General features: G+C 35.7%; 1 protein-coding gene and 1 long non-coding RNA gene across 2 annotated transcripts in view; one reads left to right on the forward strand and one right to left on the reverse strand.

The window, feature by feature from the left end:
* Nucleotides 1–766: 766 nt before the first annotated feature.
* On the reverse strand, nucleotides 767–21,148 carry LOC149791496 (carbohydrate sulfotransferase 12-like). The gene is made up of 3 exons (XM_089970026.1): nucleotides 19,993–21,148; nucleotides 5,256–5,374; nucleotides 767–3,974 (listed from the first exon to the last, which is right to left on the reverse strand). The coding sequence occupies exons 1-3, from the start codon at nucleotides 20,111–20,113 to the stop codon at nucleotides 2,850–2,852; spliced, it is 1,365 nt and encodes a 454-aa protein (XP_089826152.1). The 5' UTR covers nucleotides 20,114–21,148; the 3' UTR covers nucleotides 767–2,849.
* The window catches only part of LOC149791497 (uncharacterized), a 164,207-nt gene continuing 161,199 nt past the window's right edge, over nucleotides 19,755–22,762 (forward strand). The window contains exon 1 of the long non-coding RNA XR_016423363.1: nucleotides 19,755–19,973. This is a non-coding gene — a long non-coding RNA (uncharacterized LOC149791497). The remainder of the gene's footprint in view (nucleotides 19,974–22,762) is intronic.

A 22,762-nucleotide genomic window follows, 5' to 3' on the forward strand; every position in this document is an offset into this window, starting at 1 on the left:
ATTTGTCCATGGTTGTAAATTGTAAAGAACACGTTTACATATTTTTGGAGTTCACAACATTCTGTACCCAGTCTTGTTTACAGTTAGGTTGGAATTTCTCATTGGAATGACTCATACAAACGTCAACGTAAAATGTGTATAAATACGACAGCCTAAAGAGAAACGTCCTGATCGGTGGGTAAAGATTATTGTGGTCCTTGTTTTGGGTAATATTGGCGTTTTATTTGTGCTTGTATGTGTTTGATTCTGCATGTATCTGCATGCACCAAATTGAGACTTGAACCAAGATTAAGTTTTCTTTCCTTTTTATGTATTGATTTTTACATAGGTCAACAGTCATAAATCTTAAATAACTCAAAAGTTTGAAAACTCTATAAATTCTATGAAAATATTGTGCACACAAGAAATCCAATTTCCGACAATCGTAGTGTACATCTCCAGACCCAAGAATGAAAGTATAAAATGTGTGTAATTGATTGTCTTCAAAATTCAAGTCTCCCTCTTTTGTTTTTATCGCTGTGGTAAACGAGAAATATGTGATTTCAATGCCAAGCATATTCTTTAATCTTTCTTTATCCATCCATTTACAAGACCCAGTGCATCTCTGAAAACACAAAATTCGTATTAGGTTGACCTGTTTACGTAATAGTTCAGTGTAATATTAATTATTAAGCATGTACAATTGATTCACACCACTTAACAGTTGTTACGTGTTTAGGCTCTCATCAACAGTAACAAGAAAAAGATGAAGACAACAAGCTTTGTAAAATTTAACTTATAATTTATTTCCCTAGAAAAACAAGGTAAAAATGAGGAAAAGAACTTTTTTAAGAATCACATCCTAAAAATCCAAGAATTATCCAAAAATTAAAAATTAGAAGTCCTAGTAATATAATGTTCTAATAAATTTGAGTTCGAATCCCGACGAACATCCAAAATGGAAGACGATGACGTATACTGTAGTCAGTATAGTACTGAAGTGTCAACAGTTCTTTGTTGAACCACAGAAAATAATATTCCAGTTTTAAATTCCGAATAAAATTTCAATAAATGTTTTTGTCCAAGAATTCTGTATGAGCACTTAAATATTCCCAGGAAAAAGAATTAATAATTCCATAAAATAGAATTTCAACTCAAACTGGTCACAGCAAAACAAACACCTTGACATCTAAGTTTTTAAAAGCCCAGCTAAGTAAATTCTTTATAGAAAAATGTTATACACTAATTTAAGACGCAAAAATTATTCCAGCATGAGGGTCACGTGATTATTTTCTAGAACAAGATAGAAGCTTTACATGCTTAACTTCGCGTACTCCCAGTATGGCCTTGATTTCACTCTATAAATCGCACACTAAGAATGGATAAAATCAAATAAAAGAAGAAGTTGTTTACTGATTCTTAATTAAAGCCAGGAACTAGGTCAGCATTTGATACAAAGTTCTAATATTAGGTTTTCGAAAAACTGAACTGAAAAACTGGAAAATATCAAATCCAGTAAATACAATTACATTACAATAGCATGTAATGGAAAAAAACAACTAAGAAACAAACAATTAAATTCAATCAAATATAAATTAAATCAAATATACATAAGACAGTGTACCAGCGTCATGGCTGGACTATGATTTAATGAATAGTCTAATGATAATCAAAACACCATGTCCTTTATGGCCAGATATATACAATATTCCCCATCAGCTAAGATAATTTTGGAAACGCGAGCTCCGAAAAGCTTTAAAACGTGGTTTACATAGTGAACTAAATTCGTCCAAAAACAAAGAAAATGTATATTTCCAATCGTAGATATCATCGTCATCATCAACAACGTAGTTGTCATAGTCGACATTATCATCTTCATCATCATTATCATCAGCCCTATCTTCATCTTCTTCGTCTTCTTTAAGTATTTTTGGATTAATAGCATCGTGAGTAGTAGAGGTAGTAGTAATGATGACAGTAATATTAGTGGTCGCTGATTATAGCATTGGTTGTGGCGGTAATAGTTGATGCGATGCCTTGTGCAATTGTCAGGACAAGATGACGTCAAGATTGACGTACACATAGACAGTTTTACTGGCATATTAGGGTGAAGATCTTTGGCTCAGTTATTGCTAAGTGCTTCTAGGTACCTTTGTTGGAGAACTTGGTGTTCAACCACGATTCTTTTAATATGGCAGCAAATTCTTGAAACGTTTAAGACACGCCTCTTTCATATACAGTGGAGTGCCTTAAAGTTTTCAATTCAATTTCGGTTTGAAAGATTGCAGGGAATATGTCTAGGAAAATGAAAATGTTCAGACATCTTGGTAGTTTTGTTTCAAAAGAGCTTTAAGGAAAGGCCTCCAGAGATCAGATATGCATTTAAGCAGACCTCGGAACGGCCGAGATGTCATGGAGCCACCGGATAATATACCTGAACGAGACTAGGGTATGGGTGCCCTTTTGATTAGTTTCGATGACCAGTCCCTCGCACGGAGTTTTATTGGTGAAGATCTCACGAAACGATGCAAGGTTCTGTTTAAACAAATCTAGACGCTCAAAGCCGCGCGAGATTTTGCTAAAAAGACGCCAAATCTTCACAGAAAACTCACCACTGATGTCGGGAGATTGACGGATATTACATCAGAAATGTGATTTCTGGTTAAGTGTTCCTATATTGACTCATTCGATGACTTTTTAAAAACAATTCTTCTGAATTCTAATTAGCATACGTTGTAAAAGACTAGAGAACCGATGTATATTCGACGTAAAATATATAAAATTTAAACATGTATCATTATATATTGTCGGCTCCCTCTTGACTTAGAAAATGTGTACAATAAAAGGAACTAAAGAGAATGTACTAGTAATTAAACGTTTTTGAATGATAAATACTGAATAACTGGCTGCACTTTTTGAGATCTATTAAAGTATTCTTCAGGAGTATCATCGTATTCAAAGATGGTGAAATCATCTTTGAACACATTCTTAAAGAGTTCTAGATCTCGTAAAGGAACGCTATGGAATGCTTCTTGTGCTACTTTATTCTTCTGTGCTTTAAGTTCGTCCGTAGATGAATTTTGATGCGCATTCCATGCCACGTGAATAAATGTCTCATTTGAAACTTCGTCTTCTTTAAATGGATAACCCTGGCTCATAGCTATAATACCTTTTAGCTGAAGCTTGCGCCAGGTCCTTCTTTGTGACTGTTCAAATGGAATGCAGCGGTCAATGTTTATTTTCCAGTGATATGGTCCATTAATGCTGTCTACAATGGCGTCATAAACCGACATGCTGTAAAATTTGTCGCTCATAGCTTGTACAAAGGAATTCATTCCAAGTTTGTGAAATAAAACTATGGCATCTCTTTCGAAAGTTTCCATCTTCCCAATGAAATTGTAGTGAACTGAGCACGGTTTGCACAAACTGGACATGCTTTTGAAATGACTATCACGGTTTCTAAGTGTCGACTCACTTTTAATGACGTAGCGAAGGAATTCTGGGAAGGTAGCATCATGACCGCATGTCAAACTGTGCTTGGATGCATTATGACGGCTGTTGCGAATCGATGGGATACCAAAGTTCTTCCAATATACTGGATTTGGGGAATACACCTTGTCTACATACGCTGACAAAATCCTACTGAAAGGATTTCTTGCAAACATAAATTTGAAAGAATTGTTCAGAAACATCCTAACCTGACTTGACATCCTCACTAATCTCGGCAATCGTTCATACTTTTGAGTAAGAGCGTCGACAATCGGAACTTCTAATGGATGATTGTAAATCTGCGAGGCGTTACCGTATAAAATGTAGAAAACTCGCCGCCAGAAAGTAGATCCGACTTTTCCCACCGGACAGTATAGAAGTCTATACCTAGAACTGTAGTGCATTTGCGGTAAGGGAAAATTCCCTTTGTAGCTCAAATTCCCTGTCAGGTTTTGGCAGACAGACTGCGCATACCCTCCTGCATCTAGTCCGGATCTTAGTGTAATCTGGAAGCAATAAAATGAGGAAAATTCTGAAACAGATTCAGACCATTGCTAATGATTCTGACTCCCAATATATGCTATATTAAGTACATAATGACGTGCAATAAACTGTCAGATTATGTGTTTTTGACAATGGGCAAGATTAATTTGGAAGATCTCGAGTTTATTCAAATCAGAAATGGAACGTTCATTTGAAATATATTTTTTATAACTTCATATATATTTGTCTCGATATTAGTTAATTATATTCCTTCTGTCAGGTTACTACAGATCGACCAGTGATGTGTCTCTGGGCAAGGCGTTTTACTTGACACTGAATTATTATTTTGGTATTGTGCCGTAAAAGAAACTGGTCAAACCAACCAACCAACCCCTCCCCTTATCACCACACCCCTGATCCCAAAAAATAAAAATGTGAAACTAAAACTAGCTAAATTCGAACAGTCAAGTTTGTTCAATCTCCTTTTAACAGTGTTCTGTAGATACCCGTACCTTGGCGTCCAACCACGTCACGTGAACGAAAGCAATACAAGGTGTTTAATAAATAAGTTCAGAAAGAAGACACAATAAGTAAACGATTTTTTTGTGGGGTTTTTTTGTGGTTTTTTTTTTGTTTTTTTTTGTTTTTTACTGCTATTATGTCTTCATGAGAAAATCAAAACTAAAGATATATAATATATTGCCTGTCTTCACTGTATTCGGGTTGCGTTCATCTCAAAAGCTGAAATACGTGTAAATGTATTCTATCAAATTATCTCAATGATCATAGAGTTAGCATAGCATATATTTAAAACTAAAAACAGGACAGGCAAACTTCTTAATTGGACAATTCCGTAATAGTAAAATATATATTTCTTTTATCATAATATATACCGTATAACAGTTAATAATAGTTACTGCATTATATATATATATATATATATATATATATATATATATATATATATATATATACACACACACACACACATACATACGGATAACTGTTAATTGGGAAGTATATACTTCATTTTAATGAAAAAATACTATCTGTGATTAAAACATGTCTTTAAAATTCCAGTTGAGAGTATCCTATGTATTAAATCGGAAACTACAAGTGGATATACCAGCATTAGGCCCTACATAGTTTGAAACATTGCAAGAAAGTGTGTCAATTATCTTCAGTCAAAGGTTTGCGTCTAATTCTACAATAAACATTCAGAATCAGCATACTTCCGGTATTCAAATTTTGTGCCAAATAAGTTTTGTTCTTCTTTCTCTTAGAGAATATTTAAAACAAATCACCTTTATTTTGCTATTGTTCTGTATTAACTCCAGATTTTTCCATGTTGGCAGATTTTCCGCCCCCAGATTTAGTAACAGGTCATTTCCCGTGTCATCTTTCTTTAGTAACGGCAGCAAAGCTGTAATCAAAAGAAACTCCTCTTAATAAAGTTATATTTGGCTCACGTCGCATTGTGCTTTGGTGTCTCTAACTGGAGGAATGAGCGCTCTGTTGTTTTGGTGGGTTTTGTTCTTCTTCTGAGATCCAATTGATCATTTGTTATATTACTCATTATATGTTACTCACCTGTGCATAGCTACCTTCTTGTTAAGTCACATTTTATCCCAAGATATAACCAGAATGTTTAGATAAGCATGTTCGATAATAGAGATGTAAATAACATTGCACGAAAGAGGTAAGGAAGGAAACAAAATCACTGATGGGAGTAGTTACATAGATACACACATAGCTATAAAGGTAAATTTTGCTCAACCCATTGATCTCAAGCTATGTTCAGAACAAACTCAAATCTAATATAAGATGCAAATAATACCAAAGACTTTGGCTGAGGTTAATTTTTAAAGACAATTTTCATATCTACCTCGACTTGTGTAGTAAAAGCAAGCCAGTGTAAACAATATCTGTAGAAGATGAGGTTGGGAACTGCAGTAGGTAGTTAGCTTAATTTTAGCGACACCTAGAATAGCTAACTGGTAATGACTAATGTGCTTTTATTCAATCTTTTAAAACATTGCAAATGATGTCCATATCTAAGTTGATTTCACTGAAATTGGCACCTCGACTTCTTTTTAAGTAATTAATGAGCTAGTTTATATGCAACATTGAAATGGTGCGAACAGTCTTCGTCCGCATCATTGAACGCAACCACACTATTAATATTGAAACAAATTGTTATAAGTTAAACTTCAAATGCGTTACATGCACTAGTTTGAAAACCACGTGTGATCAATTGTTTTAATGTTAACGGAATCTACAACGCATGGGTTTATCATAAAGAGCACTTGGACTAAGATTATGAATAAGCACTGGAAACAATTGCATGGTGCTTGTCAGCGTTGTCAGTCATTGCTTATTCGTCTTATATTGCCGTTGACTGTAATGTCACTGTTAACATCTAGTTAAGCCATTTTTGGGGGTTTATTTGTCATTTTCATGTCATCTTCAATGGATTTGACTAACAGTGACACGTACGACTTTTATTGCTTTTCCACTAGCAAAGCATAACGGGAAAAATAAAATTTGACATATATAGGTCACATAAGTACAGTAACTACCTACATCGTCATGAACACTTCCATTATCAATATCGTGCTGTCTTGAAAGTAGTTTTTGGATCATGCACGTATTTATGCCTATTTGAGCTGAAGTTTTATTGATGTAGAGCTGTGGTAAAAATGGTAATCATAACAAAACCAAATCAACAACTAAAGAAAGAATACATTTCAAATTGAACACATAGTTTTACATTTCATGCGTATTTTCATCCTTATCCACGGTATGGGATTAGACGTTGATTTACCAAGTTATCGTATTGCCGTTTTCGGGGGAAGGGAAGATTTATTGTTAGCATACAAACGTGCGTACGACCATTAATCTATAAGACGCATCAACACATTCATGCATACACACACACACACACACACACGCACACACACAAAAACACAAACACACACACACACACACATACATACATACATACATACATACATACATACATACATACATGCATGCATGCATGCATTCATGCATGCATCCACCCACCCATCCATCCCCCCACCCATCCACCCACCCACACACGCATACCCATACATACATACATACATACATACATACATACATACATATGCATGCATGCATCTACCCATCCATCCACCCACACACACACACACACACACACACACACACACACACATACATACATACATACATACATACATACATACATACATACATACATACATACGGGACTGCTATGGTGGCATAGTGGTTAGAGCGTCCGCCACGAATGCGCGAGCTCGCGGGTTCGAACCAGGGCCGCATCACCCAAAGACTGATAAAAAACGTACTAACAGCTGCCTCGCTAAACGCTCAGCATTGAAAGGGTTGTGCGTACTAGGACTGGTCATTTGTATTTTCCATAACACAATAATATTAATGCTAATCAAAATTATATTACATTACGATGCAATGAATATGCTTAATTTGAAAGGACGCTGTGTAAGCACGATTGCCTGGTATTCAGTCCCAAAATGTAACATTTCTTGATAATATTATGGTCTCCTTTACGAATAATAATGAATATTGTTAAGCAAACAGCCTGTCTCTTAATATGCATGCATCAAGGCACGTCAGCACAATCCTGCTATACATTACTAAGTAAATTTAGCATCCACCAAAAGGCAGACACACGAAAATAAAACCAAACAAGGGTAACATCTTAAACATATATACTCCGATTTTTAACATTAAGGACCTTTATAAAAGAGTCCAAGACCTTCTCAGTAAATCATCATCACGGGCCACATAACGTTGAGAAAGGTTGCGTATATTATTCGTCTCTTACAACATACGGCATTGCGCATCGAGTCTATTCTTCAGCAAAGAAAACGCGGAGAATAGGCAACGGCCATTTCCCACCACCGGGTTTTTCGTATGTTTTAAAATGAGAAAACATTGAAGAATTCGTTCATGACGTATACTTCCTACATTACTATGCGCACTAAGATTAAAATTTTACAACATTTTTGTCATATTAAAAAAAAAAATTCAAATTGATTTAAAAAGTTGTCTATAATAAATTAACACCCAGAATTCTATAATTACATGATTTTACAAGTAAGGTATATACATATTAGCAGAGTATAAATAGTGTAATTATTTAAGAGGTCTCAGATAATTTATCCATGTTAAAGATATATTATAATGTATAATAATAAGGGAAGTCATTATGCAATGTAATAATAATAAGGGAAGTCATTATGCAATGTAATAATAAGAAGGAAAGTCACGACATAATGCACAAAAAAAGAAGTGATGTCATGATGTAATACAAAAGTAAGAATGTTAGTCATTATGTAATCCAATAAGATAGGAAGTCACATTGTAACTCAATAATAAGAAGGGATTTCATTATGCAGTGAAACATGGTGTCATGATGTAATGCAGTAATATGAGGGGATATCATTATGCAATGCAGTAATATAAAGGAATATCATTATGTAATGCAATAATATAAAGGGATGTCATTATGTAATGCAATGCTAAGAATGGATGTCATTATGAAATGCAATACTAAAGGATGGCATTATGTAATGCAATAAAAAGAAGGACATTTGTTTGTAACAGTCCTTGGCAGCGTAAATTGTAACACTAATTAAACACAGCATCGCGGTGAAAAAAAAAGACCAATGCTGAAGCAATCCACAACTTCTGTCAGTCCGATACAAACAGTCTCATTACTCGCTTTAAAGTCGAGTCCAAACAACACAGATCCTGACCTGTCATCGCATACTGTCTCGATAGGACGAGGTTCATGTTGTCTGTACTACTGACTACAAATAAAACACTGAATAGACACACATTTGGCACGTCATTATGCAAAGGCAGATCTGAGTTTGTACTTATATGCGACTACATAATGTACATACTTTGATTCTAAATATAAACCAAAAATAGACCGTGTGTATTTTACATTTCTATTGATTTTTGTTACAGTTGTTTAATAAAGATGCCTTTATTTACGAATGACATTTGAGTTAGTCTTTGTGGTAAATGGTTTAAAATAATTCAAAGAATATCGAACTTGTATAGAGAGCCAATTTTACAGGCTACACATTGACAGCCTGTGTGATACATATTTATTGATTTTGCTGCATTTCGTTCACGATATTATACAACAATTCAGCGCATTCTTTATTTTCTCGGGAATTGCTACAAAGACAAGGATAGTTCTCAACCATGTATTGTTCCTGGAACATTTTGCATAGTTTTTATTCCAAAGACTTCGTACTTGATTAACACTATAAACGTTAAAGATGTACATTTTTGAAGATTCTGCGCTTCATTCTTTGATTAAGAACAATGGAGGAAGCAAAGTTTTAAGTAAAGTGTGTTTCTTTGAGAATAATTACCCAATCACATTACGTAAGAATGTTAGCGTAACGCAGTGGTTCACAAAATGGACAGGAACGCACCCCCCCCCCACCCCCCGTGGGGTGGGAATTACCGAGGGGGTGCTAATGGTGAATAATGCTTCTTACGGGGTAAGGTAGGGAGCACCGATGGTAACCAAGGGGACAAAAAGGGTTGCCCGAAAACGTTTGGGAACCACTGACCTAACGTGATCCGATTGGGGAAATTATTCGAAGGAGAAAGTACATTTTTAAATAAATTATGTTTCTCCTAGAATACTTACCCAATCACATTACTTAAACACTATCTCAAGAACTGCAGTGCGAGCATCCGCGTTAGTTAGGTCTCACTGGATAGTTTCATATTTTGACACCTCCCTAAGGCATGAACCTAATTATCACAAGCCTAGCATTTATAAATTCACACATAAGCTAAATCTATAATGTGGTTTAGATTTATTTTGAGTTAGGCTTGAAAATGGGCTGACTTGTTTGGGGACTGTCTGTCACAATTAGACTAGCACTGGAGATCAAATGCGTAACTTGGGCTGCAAATGAACAGCCCCAGTGGCTTACTTATTTACGTATGTCTGCTACAGAGGTAAATATCTTAAAATCGAGACGGTTGAAGGGTGATGAAAAGTATGCTAATTTGTTATAGTACTAGTTAACTTGATTCATGTATAAGGTACATATTGATTCTTGTACTTGCCTTGTCACAGGAAAATATTCAAAATAGCTCTTTGCTATCAAAATTAAAAAGAGTGGTTGGTGGCTGTGTTGGTTCAGTCAAAAAGCCACCAGTTGTATAAGGAATTAACCTGATTGCCGCAGTCAAAATCTCACATGCATGGTTTCAACAAAAATCATTAGTTTATTTCTATTTGTATCTTCAGTGTAAAATTATTCTCATTTTTCTGCAATAGGTCATTGTCGGATGAAAATTCACCAAATAAACTGTCCAGTTAGACCTTAGGTCTCACTGGATAGTTTCGTACTTTGACCCCCATCCCCCAATTTTTAAGGTAGAAGGCATGAACCTAATTATCACAAGACTAGCATTTATAAATTCACACATAAGCTAAATCTGTAATGTGGTTTCGATTTACTTTGAGTTAGGGTTGGAAATGGGTTGGCTTGTTGGTGACTGCCTGTCACAGTTAGATAAGCATTGGAGATTAAATGCGTAACTTGTGCTGCTATTGAGCAGCCGACTTGGCTTACGCATTTACGTGTCTGCTACAGAGGTAAATATCTAAAAATCTAGATGGCTGAGTGATGAAAAGTATGCTAATTTGTTATAGTACTAGTGAATTTTATTCACGCATCAGCTTTTAGCTGCCTTGTCACAGGAAAATATTCAAAATAGCTATTTCCTGTCAACAATGAATGTAAAATTTAGGGGTTGGTGGCAGTGTTGGTTCAGTATAAAAACCACCAATTTCATCAGGAATTAACCTGATTGCATCAGTCAAAATCTCACATGCATGCTTTCTACAAAAACCATTAGTTTGTTTTTATTTGCATCTTCAGTGTAAAATTATTCTCATTTTTCTGCAGTAGGTCATTGTTGGATGATAATTCACCAGATAAACTGTCCAGGGAGACCTAAGTATCTCGCTCAGCTATAAAATAGCAAGAGCTGGTTATGACAAGGGGAGATAACGGACAATAGTTATTGCACTTTGTCTATTGATACGGACGAGTGAGTGAGTGATTATGATTTCTAACGTAGCTTTAACAATGTTTCAGTCATATCGCTACGATGTCTGCAGTGTGGCAGCTTATAGTGATGTATAGCACTGAGGCATCATGCCGCACACACGTATCATGATGTCCCACCCAGTCACATTATCCTGACACTAGGCCGACCAGTCCTAACACTAACCTATTAATAATAAGCGCCATGCGAGGCAGCTGTTAGTAACATTTTTGTAAGTCTCTGGTATGACTCGACCGGGGTTCGAACCCACGACCTCCCGCTTCCGAGGCGGACGCTCTAACCACTAGGCCACCGAAGCGGTGATATGGACAACTAAAGACGATTGTCGTCTTTGAATATGACTGGATTCGCGAGGTAGCATGCAAATAGTCCTAACGAAATGTGATTGGGGAACATATTCAAACGAGAAATTATTCATAGGAATCGAATGTCCTGCCACTGAAGCCTAACTAGAGGGTAAACAGTAACACGATGGACTGATGTAGCTACAGACAAAAGTTAATGCTACATTAGCCTTCAAAAGTCGATGCATGAAAGTCAAAACCTGCACAATGCAATGACTCATCATCGCACATTCTCATATTTTTGCCTTCATATTACTAACCAATCTCTCCACACCCACCCACCATACTCACCCTCACCCCAGAGTGACCTAATTGCCACAATACAACTTCCGTGAACAATATGATGCATTGTGCAGCTATGACTACATTTCTACATATAATTTTTAGAAAATATTGTAAAAACTTTCATTGTATTTGAGTGTTTCGTCTATGTGACCTTTGATAAACTCACGGGTAACCAAAGTGTGGGTCTTTCGTACATGTAGCCTTTCATCCACTCCCAGGTACCCGAAGTGTGGTATTCAAGAATGACACTCTTGATAATAACATCAACGATTCGTGAGTTTCGAACAACCTGTTTAGGAGGAGATGTGATATCGGTCAGACGGGAAAAGAGAGGAGAGATGAAAGGTAGCAGTATGTCTTTCAATCTCGTGGGGTTATCATTCTCAACAGCCAACTGTAGCATGAACCGCGCAGAAATAACGGAAGTAGAAGTACTTGTAGATAAAAACTAGATAAGTGTCCGATGATTTGACTCTGACCAGCATGATCAACGATTTTTTTTTTCTTCAGACAAAGAATCAATTCTAGTTTTGATACGCTTTGATAACACTGGGCTTAAATTACTTTATATAAATTCGCGCAAGCAAACATGAAACTCTAGTCCTCTATCTTGCGGTATATCTATATTCGGTTATGCTCAGGTCAGGACAAGCCCATCATTTCTCCCATTAGCGTAGTAGCAGCAAAGGAAATAATCCTAGATTTAAATTAGAACAATTTAATATATATTGAAAGCTCCATATATTGTGAGTGGGACACGATGTGCAGACCATTTTGTCAGTATCCTAGCTTTACAGATCATTAGTATACAGATGTAGTCTCTGAGATTCTCCTACAACATGATATAGCACTTAGCTAATTGAATTGTAATCTCTGTAAATAAATAAAACAAATAAATGTATAAAATAAATAATGATCTGCATTCTCATTGTGATATAGACCACTGGTCAAGACAATAGACAAGAATGAAAAACACGGTGCTACAAAGGTTAACTCAAACTTGTATGTATTTTCATTGATAAGAAACACAGTTATGTAGGATTTTAGTATTGTTACTGACTCTCTGAATGAAGTTACATAACTTTATGTGGTTTGCATTGCAATGAACGTGCGAATGTATAAAAAGGGAAATAGTCTTTAAAAAAAGTGGATATTTTAAAACCAACTTACATATTTATCTACTTATATTTAGCATTATAGGAAACGTTGCATTTCTGAACATGCATAGTACGAAAACAATGTGCAAAGAGTTAAGATAGTTTTTAATGCATTGACAATTCGAATAATTTCTGATCTTTTATCTGGAATCGTAATCTATCCATTGAGTTTAGCTCTCTATTTAGTTCTAGCAGCAAAATATCATTACAACGTTGTTTAAATATAATAAAAACGATGTTTTTATCACCCGGCCCTTCATTATCCAAACGTCTCCCATTCCGTATGTAAACAGGAAATTCTTAATTTTATTTACCCAGCGCTCACCGTGTCAACCGTAGGTCATAACTTTGTTTTGAGAATCAATTATCTTTAATAATTTGAACAAGTACGTAAGAACTACACTATATCGTACTACTTGCATTGGTATTCTACCTAACTAATTATAGATAAAATCATTTTGGAGCGTGTTTTGTTAAATCAATAAAAAGTTTACAAAATCACAAAAGTAGAGTTTCTGTGTCAATTACTTTGTAAAAGCAACACAAATTCTGACCTATATTTCAGACTTGTGTTTCTAGTATTTAATATTTGGAAAAGACTTTTCGCACATCGTTAACCAAAACGATTGAGTTTGGTCTTCAAATTATAAAGTGTTTTTGCTTACTGTAACGCAAACGTTTTGTTTGACACATATGTCAGGATTTTTAAAAGACATAATCAACCTATCAGTCAAGTCATGCACATACAACAGGACATATAACTTATCAAACTTTAATGTTACTCCTAAACCTGGTTAGAAACGTGTATCTTTTAAATTACTGAGAAATAATGAAAATGAAATAAGTGAGAAATACAACCTTGCTTTATACCAGCTGGGCAGTTAAATGTTTCTGTCAAGCCATTTAACGTGTTTAAGCAGTATTTGACTTTTGTATTCGTGGCTTTCAGAACCGTAATTATTTTACTGCTAATATGTTCATTTAGTAATTTATGATAACATAAGGTTATGTCAGTATTAGTTCGATTCTACTTCCGGTATAAACTGTGAATGTACACAATGAAATCTCGCTCCTTTTTTTTTTTTTTTTTTTTTATTGTTGTTCCATTTTGTTCTCTCTGGATATATGAACGGTTTAAAACATTGCAGGTATGCTGATTATCGTATGTTTATTGTGAATTTCCTAAAATACCGCTATTTTGACTTTTTGAAAGCATTTTCTTAACCTTGTACCTTAAACAAAATAGGTCATTTTGAAAGCGCCCATTTACACAGATCACGCCAATTCATTCAGACGCATACTATGGTCCATAAATCAAGCATGGGATTAGACACAGTGCTTGGGACAGACAAAATAGGTAGCTTTTCATTCATACAATCGTGTTATCTGCGCTTCGGATTTGCAGAATTGACAAGATAACCTTAGCGACCCGTCTTCAGCTTGTTATGTTGCTCGTTTCAAATGAATTCAAACCAAACCCAAGACCTGCATTTGACTGATCAGGGAGACGACGTTTTGAACTTACAAATCTCAATGTCCTTTTCAGAGAATCTGCCACTAACACGTCACCGAAATACGGACAGTACATTTTAGGTATGAACACATAGCTCAAATGAGATTAAACAATGAGCATCAGCGACGTAATTCAACCGGTATCTATGCCCGCTGGTTAAGCAAGACAATCACCCTCAAATATTTCTCAGTCACAATTTTTGTTGCAAGAGGAACGAAGACTCGCTCTAATTTCCAGCAAAAATCAGAAAAACGCGTACAGATTATGAGTAAATAGTTTAATATGATTTGCAGCGGTTTCATCAATGTTATGCGTCATGTTTATATTTTTGGCATTGGTCGAGTCTTATTCTCGTGATAAAATTGATATAAATTATTTCGCGAGGTACAAACGTGTCAGATATAAGGAGCCAAATGCCAAATATTATTCTTGTGTTATTGCTGTCAAATTTAAAAGATCATATAAGTCACATTTTCTGTATCTATTAACTTGGGAAATATTGTCTGGTTATAATTCTCCCCTTTCGTTCAATCCCTTTAGGAAGATGCAATTTGTGGTGTTGTAAACATGTCACCTGAACACTCGACAAAAGATGCAGACAAAAGAATTGTTTAACATATTCAAACCAAACATTTTTTATTGGTTATGATTTCAATAATAATAATAATAATAATAATAATAATAATAATAATAAATAAATAAATAAATAAATAAATAAATAAATAAATAAATAAATAAATAATACTGGGAGTATAGACAATCAAACTCGATCCAAATAGATAGCCAACAGAGAAACTTCACGCAAACTTGGCTATTAAATAATTTGTAAAGAACTCCAAGTATACATGGGAAACAATTTTAGAATGTCGCCTTTTATGCCAACATATGTAGTCATTTATCGACCATGCCACATGAAGAACAAAATAGTGCAGAATTGGCAAAGGGATAGATTCTCAACCGAACGGGCTATAGCCACCTTGCTAATCTGTCGGGGGTGGGTGGTGGGGTAGGTATTGTCAATAATTTCCTCTATCAATGACAGAAACGAGTGAACGTGGCTGCGGCATTTGTTTTGCATCTGCAGGAGGTAAGTCACCTCCGCTACCAAATTCAGACATGTTTTAGATAAGATTTTCGTTGCACGAATCAACTGCACTATTTCGTCTGTTCTGAACTAAACAGGACAATGCTTTCCACTTTTAAGAGCAGACAGGCAATTGGTAGTACGTTTTAAAAGCATTTAAGCGATGCAGAACAAAAGGTGTGGTGACCAAGATGAATCCCGCACCAGATCAAATATAGCGGCCATAAATTGCCTGAAAAGGATGAATATAATTCAATGACAATTAATAAGCAGTCTGTTTGGAAGGTTGTCTTTTTTATCTTGTCAGGGATAATTATCACATGTGAACAAATGATACGTCTATATATATATATATATATATATATATATATATATATATATATATATATATATATATATTCCTTTGCCCGAAATAATTGGCCATTTACTAGAAGCAAACGTCACGGAGTAAAGTGTTAATGAGTTTCCACGATGCCATGGTTCACTAGTAGTGAATTCAGGTCCAAACTGAACGAGTGTCCATGGAATAATAAAGTCCCTTCTAACTTAAACTCTAGTGGTGTACATTGATGGTGTGACTGCAGCGACAGTATTTACGGTAGGAAACCGGTAAATTACACAATGGAATCAATAAGAAGGGACTCTGCATATACCGTTTATGTCGCCATGGTGGCAAAGGTGAATCAGTTGTACTGGTGGTAAGTGCCTGGAAACCATAGTTTGACTGGCCTAAGGTGGCGTAGTTAAATAGTTCCCTCTGTTAATTGACAGTTGCATAGTTTCAACGGGGTGAACTGCTGGCGGTACGGACACCTAACAATGAGAAACCATATATTTGTCAGGCTGTGAGATCTGTGGTCTTGCAGTAAAAAATGTGTGTAGAATGGACACGTGTGGCTTTCTAATTTACAACTGAAGTTGTATGGAAGTCTTTGGAAATTTGGGTTAAACTTATGACTTCTAGCGGGAATCGCGCCAGGGTTTGACACCGCTCGGTCAAGTAAGGACCCCTGGCTTGTAATATGACAAAATATGGCGAATCGGCAAACATGCTCTAATCTTATTCATATCTCGTCCCGTAACAATGTCTTGAACAACACATGGCCAGCATCTATAGCTTTTATATAGTCTTTTCATAATCGACATTTAAGAGTAGATGAAAGATAAAGTGCTAGACCAATTTAACCATTTCAAACTACAGACAAAATAATTCTTCCAACACACCTGTATAAACTATCATAATTTTGAAATAACAATATTGCTGTCGTTTGCTGTGTAAATGAAAATCATACGCAGATGAGGAAAATACATCAACGAAAACCTGTTTTCTTCTTTTATTACACACACCGTACGTATATTTGCACATTTATATATTGAGTAATATAATATCGATACTAAACTCTGCAAATTGCTGGTACGTATATGGGTTTGTTTGTTTTTGTGCCTCTCCCGCCATCTCTCTCCCCTTTTCAAATTTAGTTTCATTTCGCAATATAATTTTAAAATTTCCTAAACAATGCAAAAATTTCAGCGATCGTCTTTTAGACAAGCCGACAACGACAACGACATGTATTATCGTTTACAAAAGTAATATGAATGTGGCCTAAGTGGTTACAGCGTCCGCTTCTGATGCAGGAGGTCGTGGGTTCGATCCCCGACCGAGTCATATAAAAGACTTTTGAAAATGGTACTAGCAGCTGCCTCGCTTGGCGCTCAGAGGTTAATGTTAGGACTAGTCTGCCTGGTGTCAGGATAATATGACTGGGTGGTACATGATGATACATGTATGCTGCATGGTGTCCCAGTGCTAGTCATCACTTTAACTGCCACACTGTGGATATCGTAGCGAAATGGCTAAAAAATTGTTAATGCTACGTTAAAGATCCAAATCACAAACAGAGGGAAATATCAATACCCTACATTAAAAAGGACAATGAGTGCATTGTTGTAAGTCGACAAACTATGCATATATCTTACAAAATATGAATACGGTATAACTACAGAGATTAATAAATGCCTTGACGGTAATCAGACAACGAACATTACTGTCAGTTTGTAAATGGGTGTTTTCTATATGGATGTGTATTGAATTACATAAATGTGGGTTCGTCATTTATATATCATGCAACGATTCACACAAAGGGCTATGCAAGTACGTAATTTTAACTCCCATATACGTTATACTCATATTTGTCATGTTAAAATTTCAATGAGCTTCGCGCTCATTTAGCATTCACGACCGAATTTCTAAATTACCAAAGGGACCATATTTACCAAAGGTAATGTTACCTTATCGAACGCGGTATTAGTGGATCAAAGGAAAGGTGATGTCAAATCACCATCAGATCCTAAACGAGATTAAAGGTAATGTTAATTTCACGTTAGACACCATAAAGACCCAAACCTAATGTAAATTCCAAATATACTTCATACTAACCCAAACGTAATGCTAATAGTCTCATTAAACTTTAAATTCCGATCTGACCCCATGCCAACCCTAACATAATTTTAATATTCTGATGTGCCCCAAGGACGCCAAAATGTTGTATTCCTATTAAACCCTATACCAATCAAAATGAAATGTTACATACCCAATGAACAAAACATCGACCAAAACATAATTGTTAAATTCTCTACAAACCCCCATACCGACACAAAAGTCAGTACTGATCCAAGCGTAATGTTAAATTCCCATACTGACCTAAAGGTAATGCTAAATTCTTATTGGAACGTATAGTGTCCCAAACGTCATATCACATTCCCACATATTCCACAGTGTCCCAAGCATAATATTAAATTGACATAAATGTAAAACTTTGCCAAAGGTAATGTCTAAATCGTATATACTGTATAGTGTCGCAAACATTAACATTAAACTTCTACAGATTCCATAGTGTCTCAAAGGTAGTGTATTCCCATATACTGCATAGTATCGGAAACGTAATGTTAAATTCCCGTAGAATCCATAGTGTCTCAAACGTAATGTTGATTACTATACTCTCCAAGGTATCCCTAAGGCCATAGTGAATTATCGGGGACTCCGCAGTGTCCAACCATAGGAATACATTCACGTACACTGCTCATAGTACTAAATTCACTTAAACTACACAGCACCCCAAAAGTAATAATAAATTCCAACAGACTCTAAAGTATCTCATACTTAATGTAGAATTCGCCTACATTCCATAGCATTCCAGTTGTAATGTAAACTTCCTATATACAACATAGTGTCTCAACGTAACTTGAACTTCGCTTAGACCCAATATATTGGTCAAAGATAGAAAGTGTCACTTGATCAGGTTAACTTGCTTGGGCAAACTTCTTTCACACCACGCAAATTACTTTCTTATTTTGGTGAATGTAGGCATGAAGAACTAGGCCAAATTTGTGGATAAAAGTTCTGAACATGATGTTCGCCACATACCGATAAAGTGTGCTTGCAAATTAAATGCGCTCACATATTCTCGCTTGCAGAAAACACACACACACACACACACATATGTGTGTGTATGTGTGGCTATATATATATATATATATATATATATATATATATATATATATATATATATATATATATATAACGCAAAAATCCCTACTGTAACCTCACTGATATTAAACCTGTCAAGCTCTCTTTGTCTCATGAGAGAGAGAGAGAGAGAGAGAGAGTTTATCAAATCATGTGCTTCATGCGATGAATATTTTGCTTCTATTGTCGTGTCTGATTGTAACTTTTCTTCTATTACTTATCCAGTTCCATTTGTTAATCTAACGATACCGTTCACTCTGTGCGTGTCACTACAATTATATCATACCTGAAAATAAACCTGTCAAACTCACCTTGTCTATCTCAATTGAGAGAGAGAGAGAGAGAGAGAGAGAGAGAGAGAGAGAGTTCGCTCTGTATCTCACTACTTTGGTATTACCATCATGTCTAATAATAAACATAATGCACTTCCTTTGTTTATCTGGGACGAGGCGAGAGGATATAAGTTTAGTCAAGGCATTTAAGTACTCCTTTAGAGGAAAGAAGAGATTTTTAAATAGAGGTTTAAGGTACTGTTATGGAAAGATATTTGATCATAGCTGATGTTGGCAGCTAATACCGAATAGCTAAGCTGATTAACAGTACCATTTTCTACTCTCTCTCTCTCTCTCTCTCTCTCTCTCTCCATCTATGTATGCATATATCTATCTATTTATCTATTTATATATCGATATATCTATCATCTGCCTGACAGAGTTGGTGCTGGCTGTAAGTCGAATCCAAATGTGCATTGGATATTAAAGAGCAGCCTGACAGTGTCGTCCACAATTCTGACGTTTTCGATCTTCAAAAGCATATATGCCAACATTTATTCTTTATCAGAGCCTGTGACAAATATAAAAAATATCCACGTTTCTTTCGCATAATGGATGGATGGATGGATGGATGGATCAATTTAAAATGTAGTCTGCATCACTTATGAGAAACATGCAATAAGGTAAGATTGATATACATACCGTTTTGTGGCATCAATAGTGAGTAGAAAATATACAGCGATAGAACGAAAAGAAATAGAATCATTGTCCGTGTCCTGAGGAGTCTGAACATGGGCTTGAAACATTTGGACCAATACGCCATCTTGTTTCATAAATTCTGCTTGTAGAAAGGTACAAATTCCGTTCAAATCAATCGCCTGTCCAAAATATTCAAGGAATCAGAGACGATGGCACTGCAGAGTGACACATCAGGCCCTGGCAATCTCGTTACTATAGTCCGCGAAAACTAATACTATTCTATATAGCTTCGAATTGTTCATCTTCATCTTGGCTCTGTGTAGAAGAAAAACATGGTCGATATACTAGCAGATCCCTATAAATGCCAACAACTAAACAATTTCCACGCCATGCTTCAAATACTGCAAGCCTAGTGTCTTATGTAGGTCACCCTATAATATCAGTACGTAATATATTAGGTAGTTAATTACTATAATGTAATCTATCAGACTGGTAATTACTATACTGTAATATATCACGTAGCCACATACTATAACTGTTCTTGAAAACAGAATGCATTGAGAATTGAGTAATATCAAAATACACTGGCCATCATTCAAACAGCAGTAACACGAGTGAATATTACTGAATTATTATTTGGCTACATTTACATGTTACGCGACTGTGGATTATAAAATGTACTTATACCACAAGGTATTCACGTCACTTTACATTCCCTGTAATGAATGGCTGTCGACATTTCCATCTTTACAGATGACATTGGTATGTAAGAATCAGTCACCCATCCTCCAGTATGTTTGAAATGTATGGTAAACCGTACTGCACTCTTGCTGAATATTAACACGCAACGCGTGAAGATAATGATATCGCAGCTGGTTACATTCACAGCTCTCTGCACCATGATCCGAGTTGTCCAAAGGAACTAGCTTGGATACTATTAGTCTATCGTTAACATACCACTGGTGTCAAGACAGGTTTGACGAACTTCTTTGAAATATATCTACAGACGTAGATCTAAAAATATAAGACGAAAGGGAGTGGTCATAGAGGCGGCCAGGACCGCTCATTGCTTCTTTTGAAAGTAATAGTTCAAGATGATATCGATTTCTGCCTCTTACAACCCTAGGATATAGTAATTGAACGAACTATTATTTAACGTCTTGACCAATTTATAAATATCTAGGGCTAAATAAGAAGTGGTCTCTGGCCTGAAAGTTTTATCAGGGACTGTTCGTTGTGTAGCCAATGTTTTTATTAAAGACTAGCAACGTTATCAAAAATGTAGTGTTTATATACAGGCGTTACACCGCAAGTTCCCCCACTCAAATTGTACTCGGAGATAGCGAAATGCAGCCAGCAGTTGACTTCCACTATTTTAACTTATGCATATCAGCTGCTTGGCACACAGGAACTAAATAATGTAGACGTACATTTTTATTTCGTTCTTGAAATTGGAAATTGGAGAGAGAGAGAGAGAGAGAGAGAGAGAGATAGCTCAGTTTGGCGTCACGTCTCCATACTTATTTTAACTATTTGCCATCGGTAACTGGTGTTATCAAACTATTTGAATGTCTCTTTATACCTTTCTCTTTTCTTCCTTACTTTAACCGCTATTCCACTCGTATTTTGGGCTTAACTTCATATATATGCTGCTAGACCCTAGTTGACACTGAAGACATCTGGTCAATAAGGGGTATTGGACATGTAAATAGGCTTAATTGGGTGGCTGTGGCATATGTAAATATCACGCGCAGTACGTAAAACGGTTCAAGGTACTAACGAAACCTGTCATTTAAATGTGTATGTACAATCTGTTTTGCGGAAAAGGTATTAATATGAACTAAAATAGACGATTTGATATTGTATTTCACGCGCAATAGATAACGACATTGAGACAGTATTGAGTTACTGTATTGTACATATCGTATTAAATGAAGACAAAGCAAGACCCAACGAGCGTTACGTATTTCATTTACATTGCCCCTTACGTACAATGCTTCTGACAAACAGCACGATGTCATGTAATAGGGGCTTCTTGCAGTCAATCCTATCACATGACTTGAGTCATCTTACACGAATACATGTAAAACGATGGCTATCAATCGTTCCATATCGAAAGCACAGTTGATGTCGATACTGCTGATAGGAAGAACATTCTAAACATTCCTTAAATAAATACCATGAAATGACTTATTTGCCTGTTTTGCATATAATTTGTTTCACCTATTCTTTCTTTATTAATCCGCCGAAGTTTATATCTTCGGGCATTATGAGTCCTTCATTCTAAATGCCCGTCTAAAGATAATTAAACGTACTTCATATCAGATAATTATCGAAAATTAGCCTCACATGTACGCATAAATGAAATATAGATTGAATTTGCTTGTAAGTGTGATGTAACTGTGAATTTTACACGTCATTGTAACCCATAACAGAGTGAAATTTACAGATGTCATTGTAACACATAGCAATTTGCAATTGATATATATAATTTAGCATGGAATTAAATCAGTGGAATGTTTGAGGACGTTGGTACTTTAAAGGAGACTTGAAATCAAACTTTTCCTTTTATATATGTAATTCTCTACATATTTTAATTCGACTGTAATATTTATAAATTAAATATCGTAAGCGGGTAGTGATTATATTGCGTGGAAGATACCACGATTCCGTAAATTGCATAGTTTTTCCGAGTTTTGATGAGACGACAGATCACGTGGTCCCGTGACGCAATACTAGGCAGTCCTCGAATACAAACATAAGGTGGCAGGGT

Source organism: Sinohyriopsis cumingii, chromosome 9 (assembly GCF_028554795.1).
Source record: "Sinohyriopsis cumingii isolate HCF-2022 chromosome 9, ASM2855479v2, whole genome shotgun sequence".
NCBI lineage: Eukaryota > Metazoa > Mollusca > Bivalvia > Unionida > Unionidae > Sinohyriopsis > Sinohyriopsis cumingii.

Coding starts and splice junctions, on each gene's coding strand:
- LOC149791496 (XM_089970026.1), bottom strand. CDS start 20,113: ATGGCGTATTGGTCCAAATGTTTCAAGCCCATGTTCAGACTCCTCAGG. Junction 5,375..19,992: donor ACTATTGATGCCACAAAACG/GTATGTATATCA, acceptor TTTTGATTACAG/CTTTGCTGCCGTTACTAAAG. Junction 3,975..5,255: donor AGAACAATAGCAAAATAAAG/GTGATTTGTTTT, acceptor TATTGCTTCCAG/ATTACACTAAGATCCGGACT.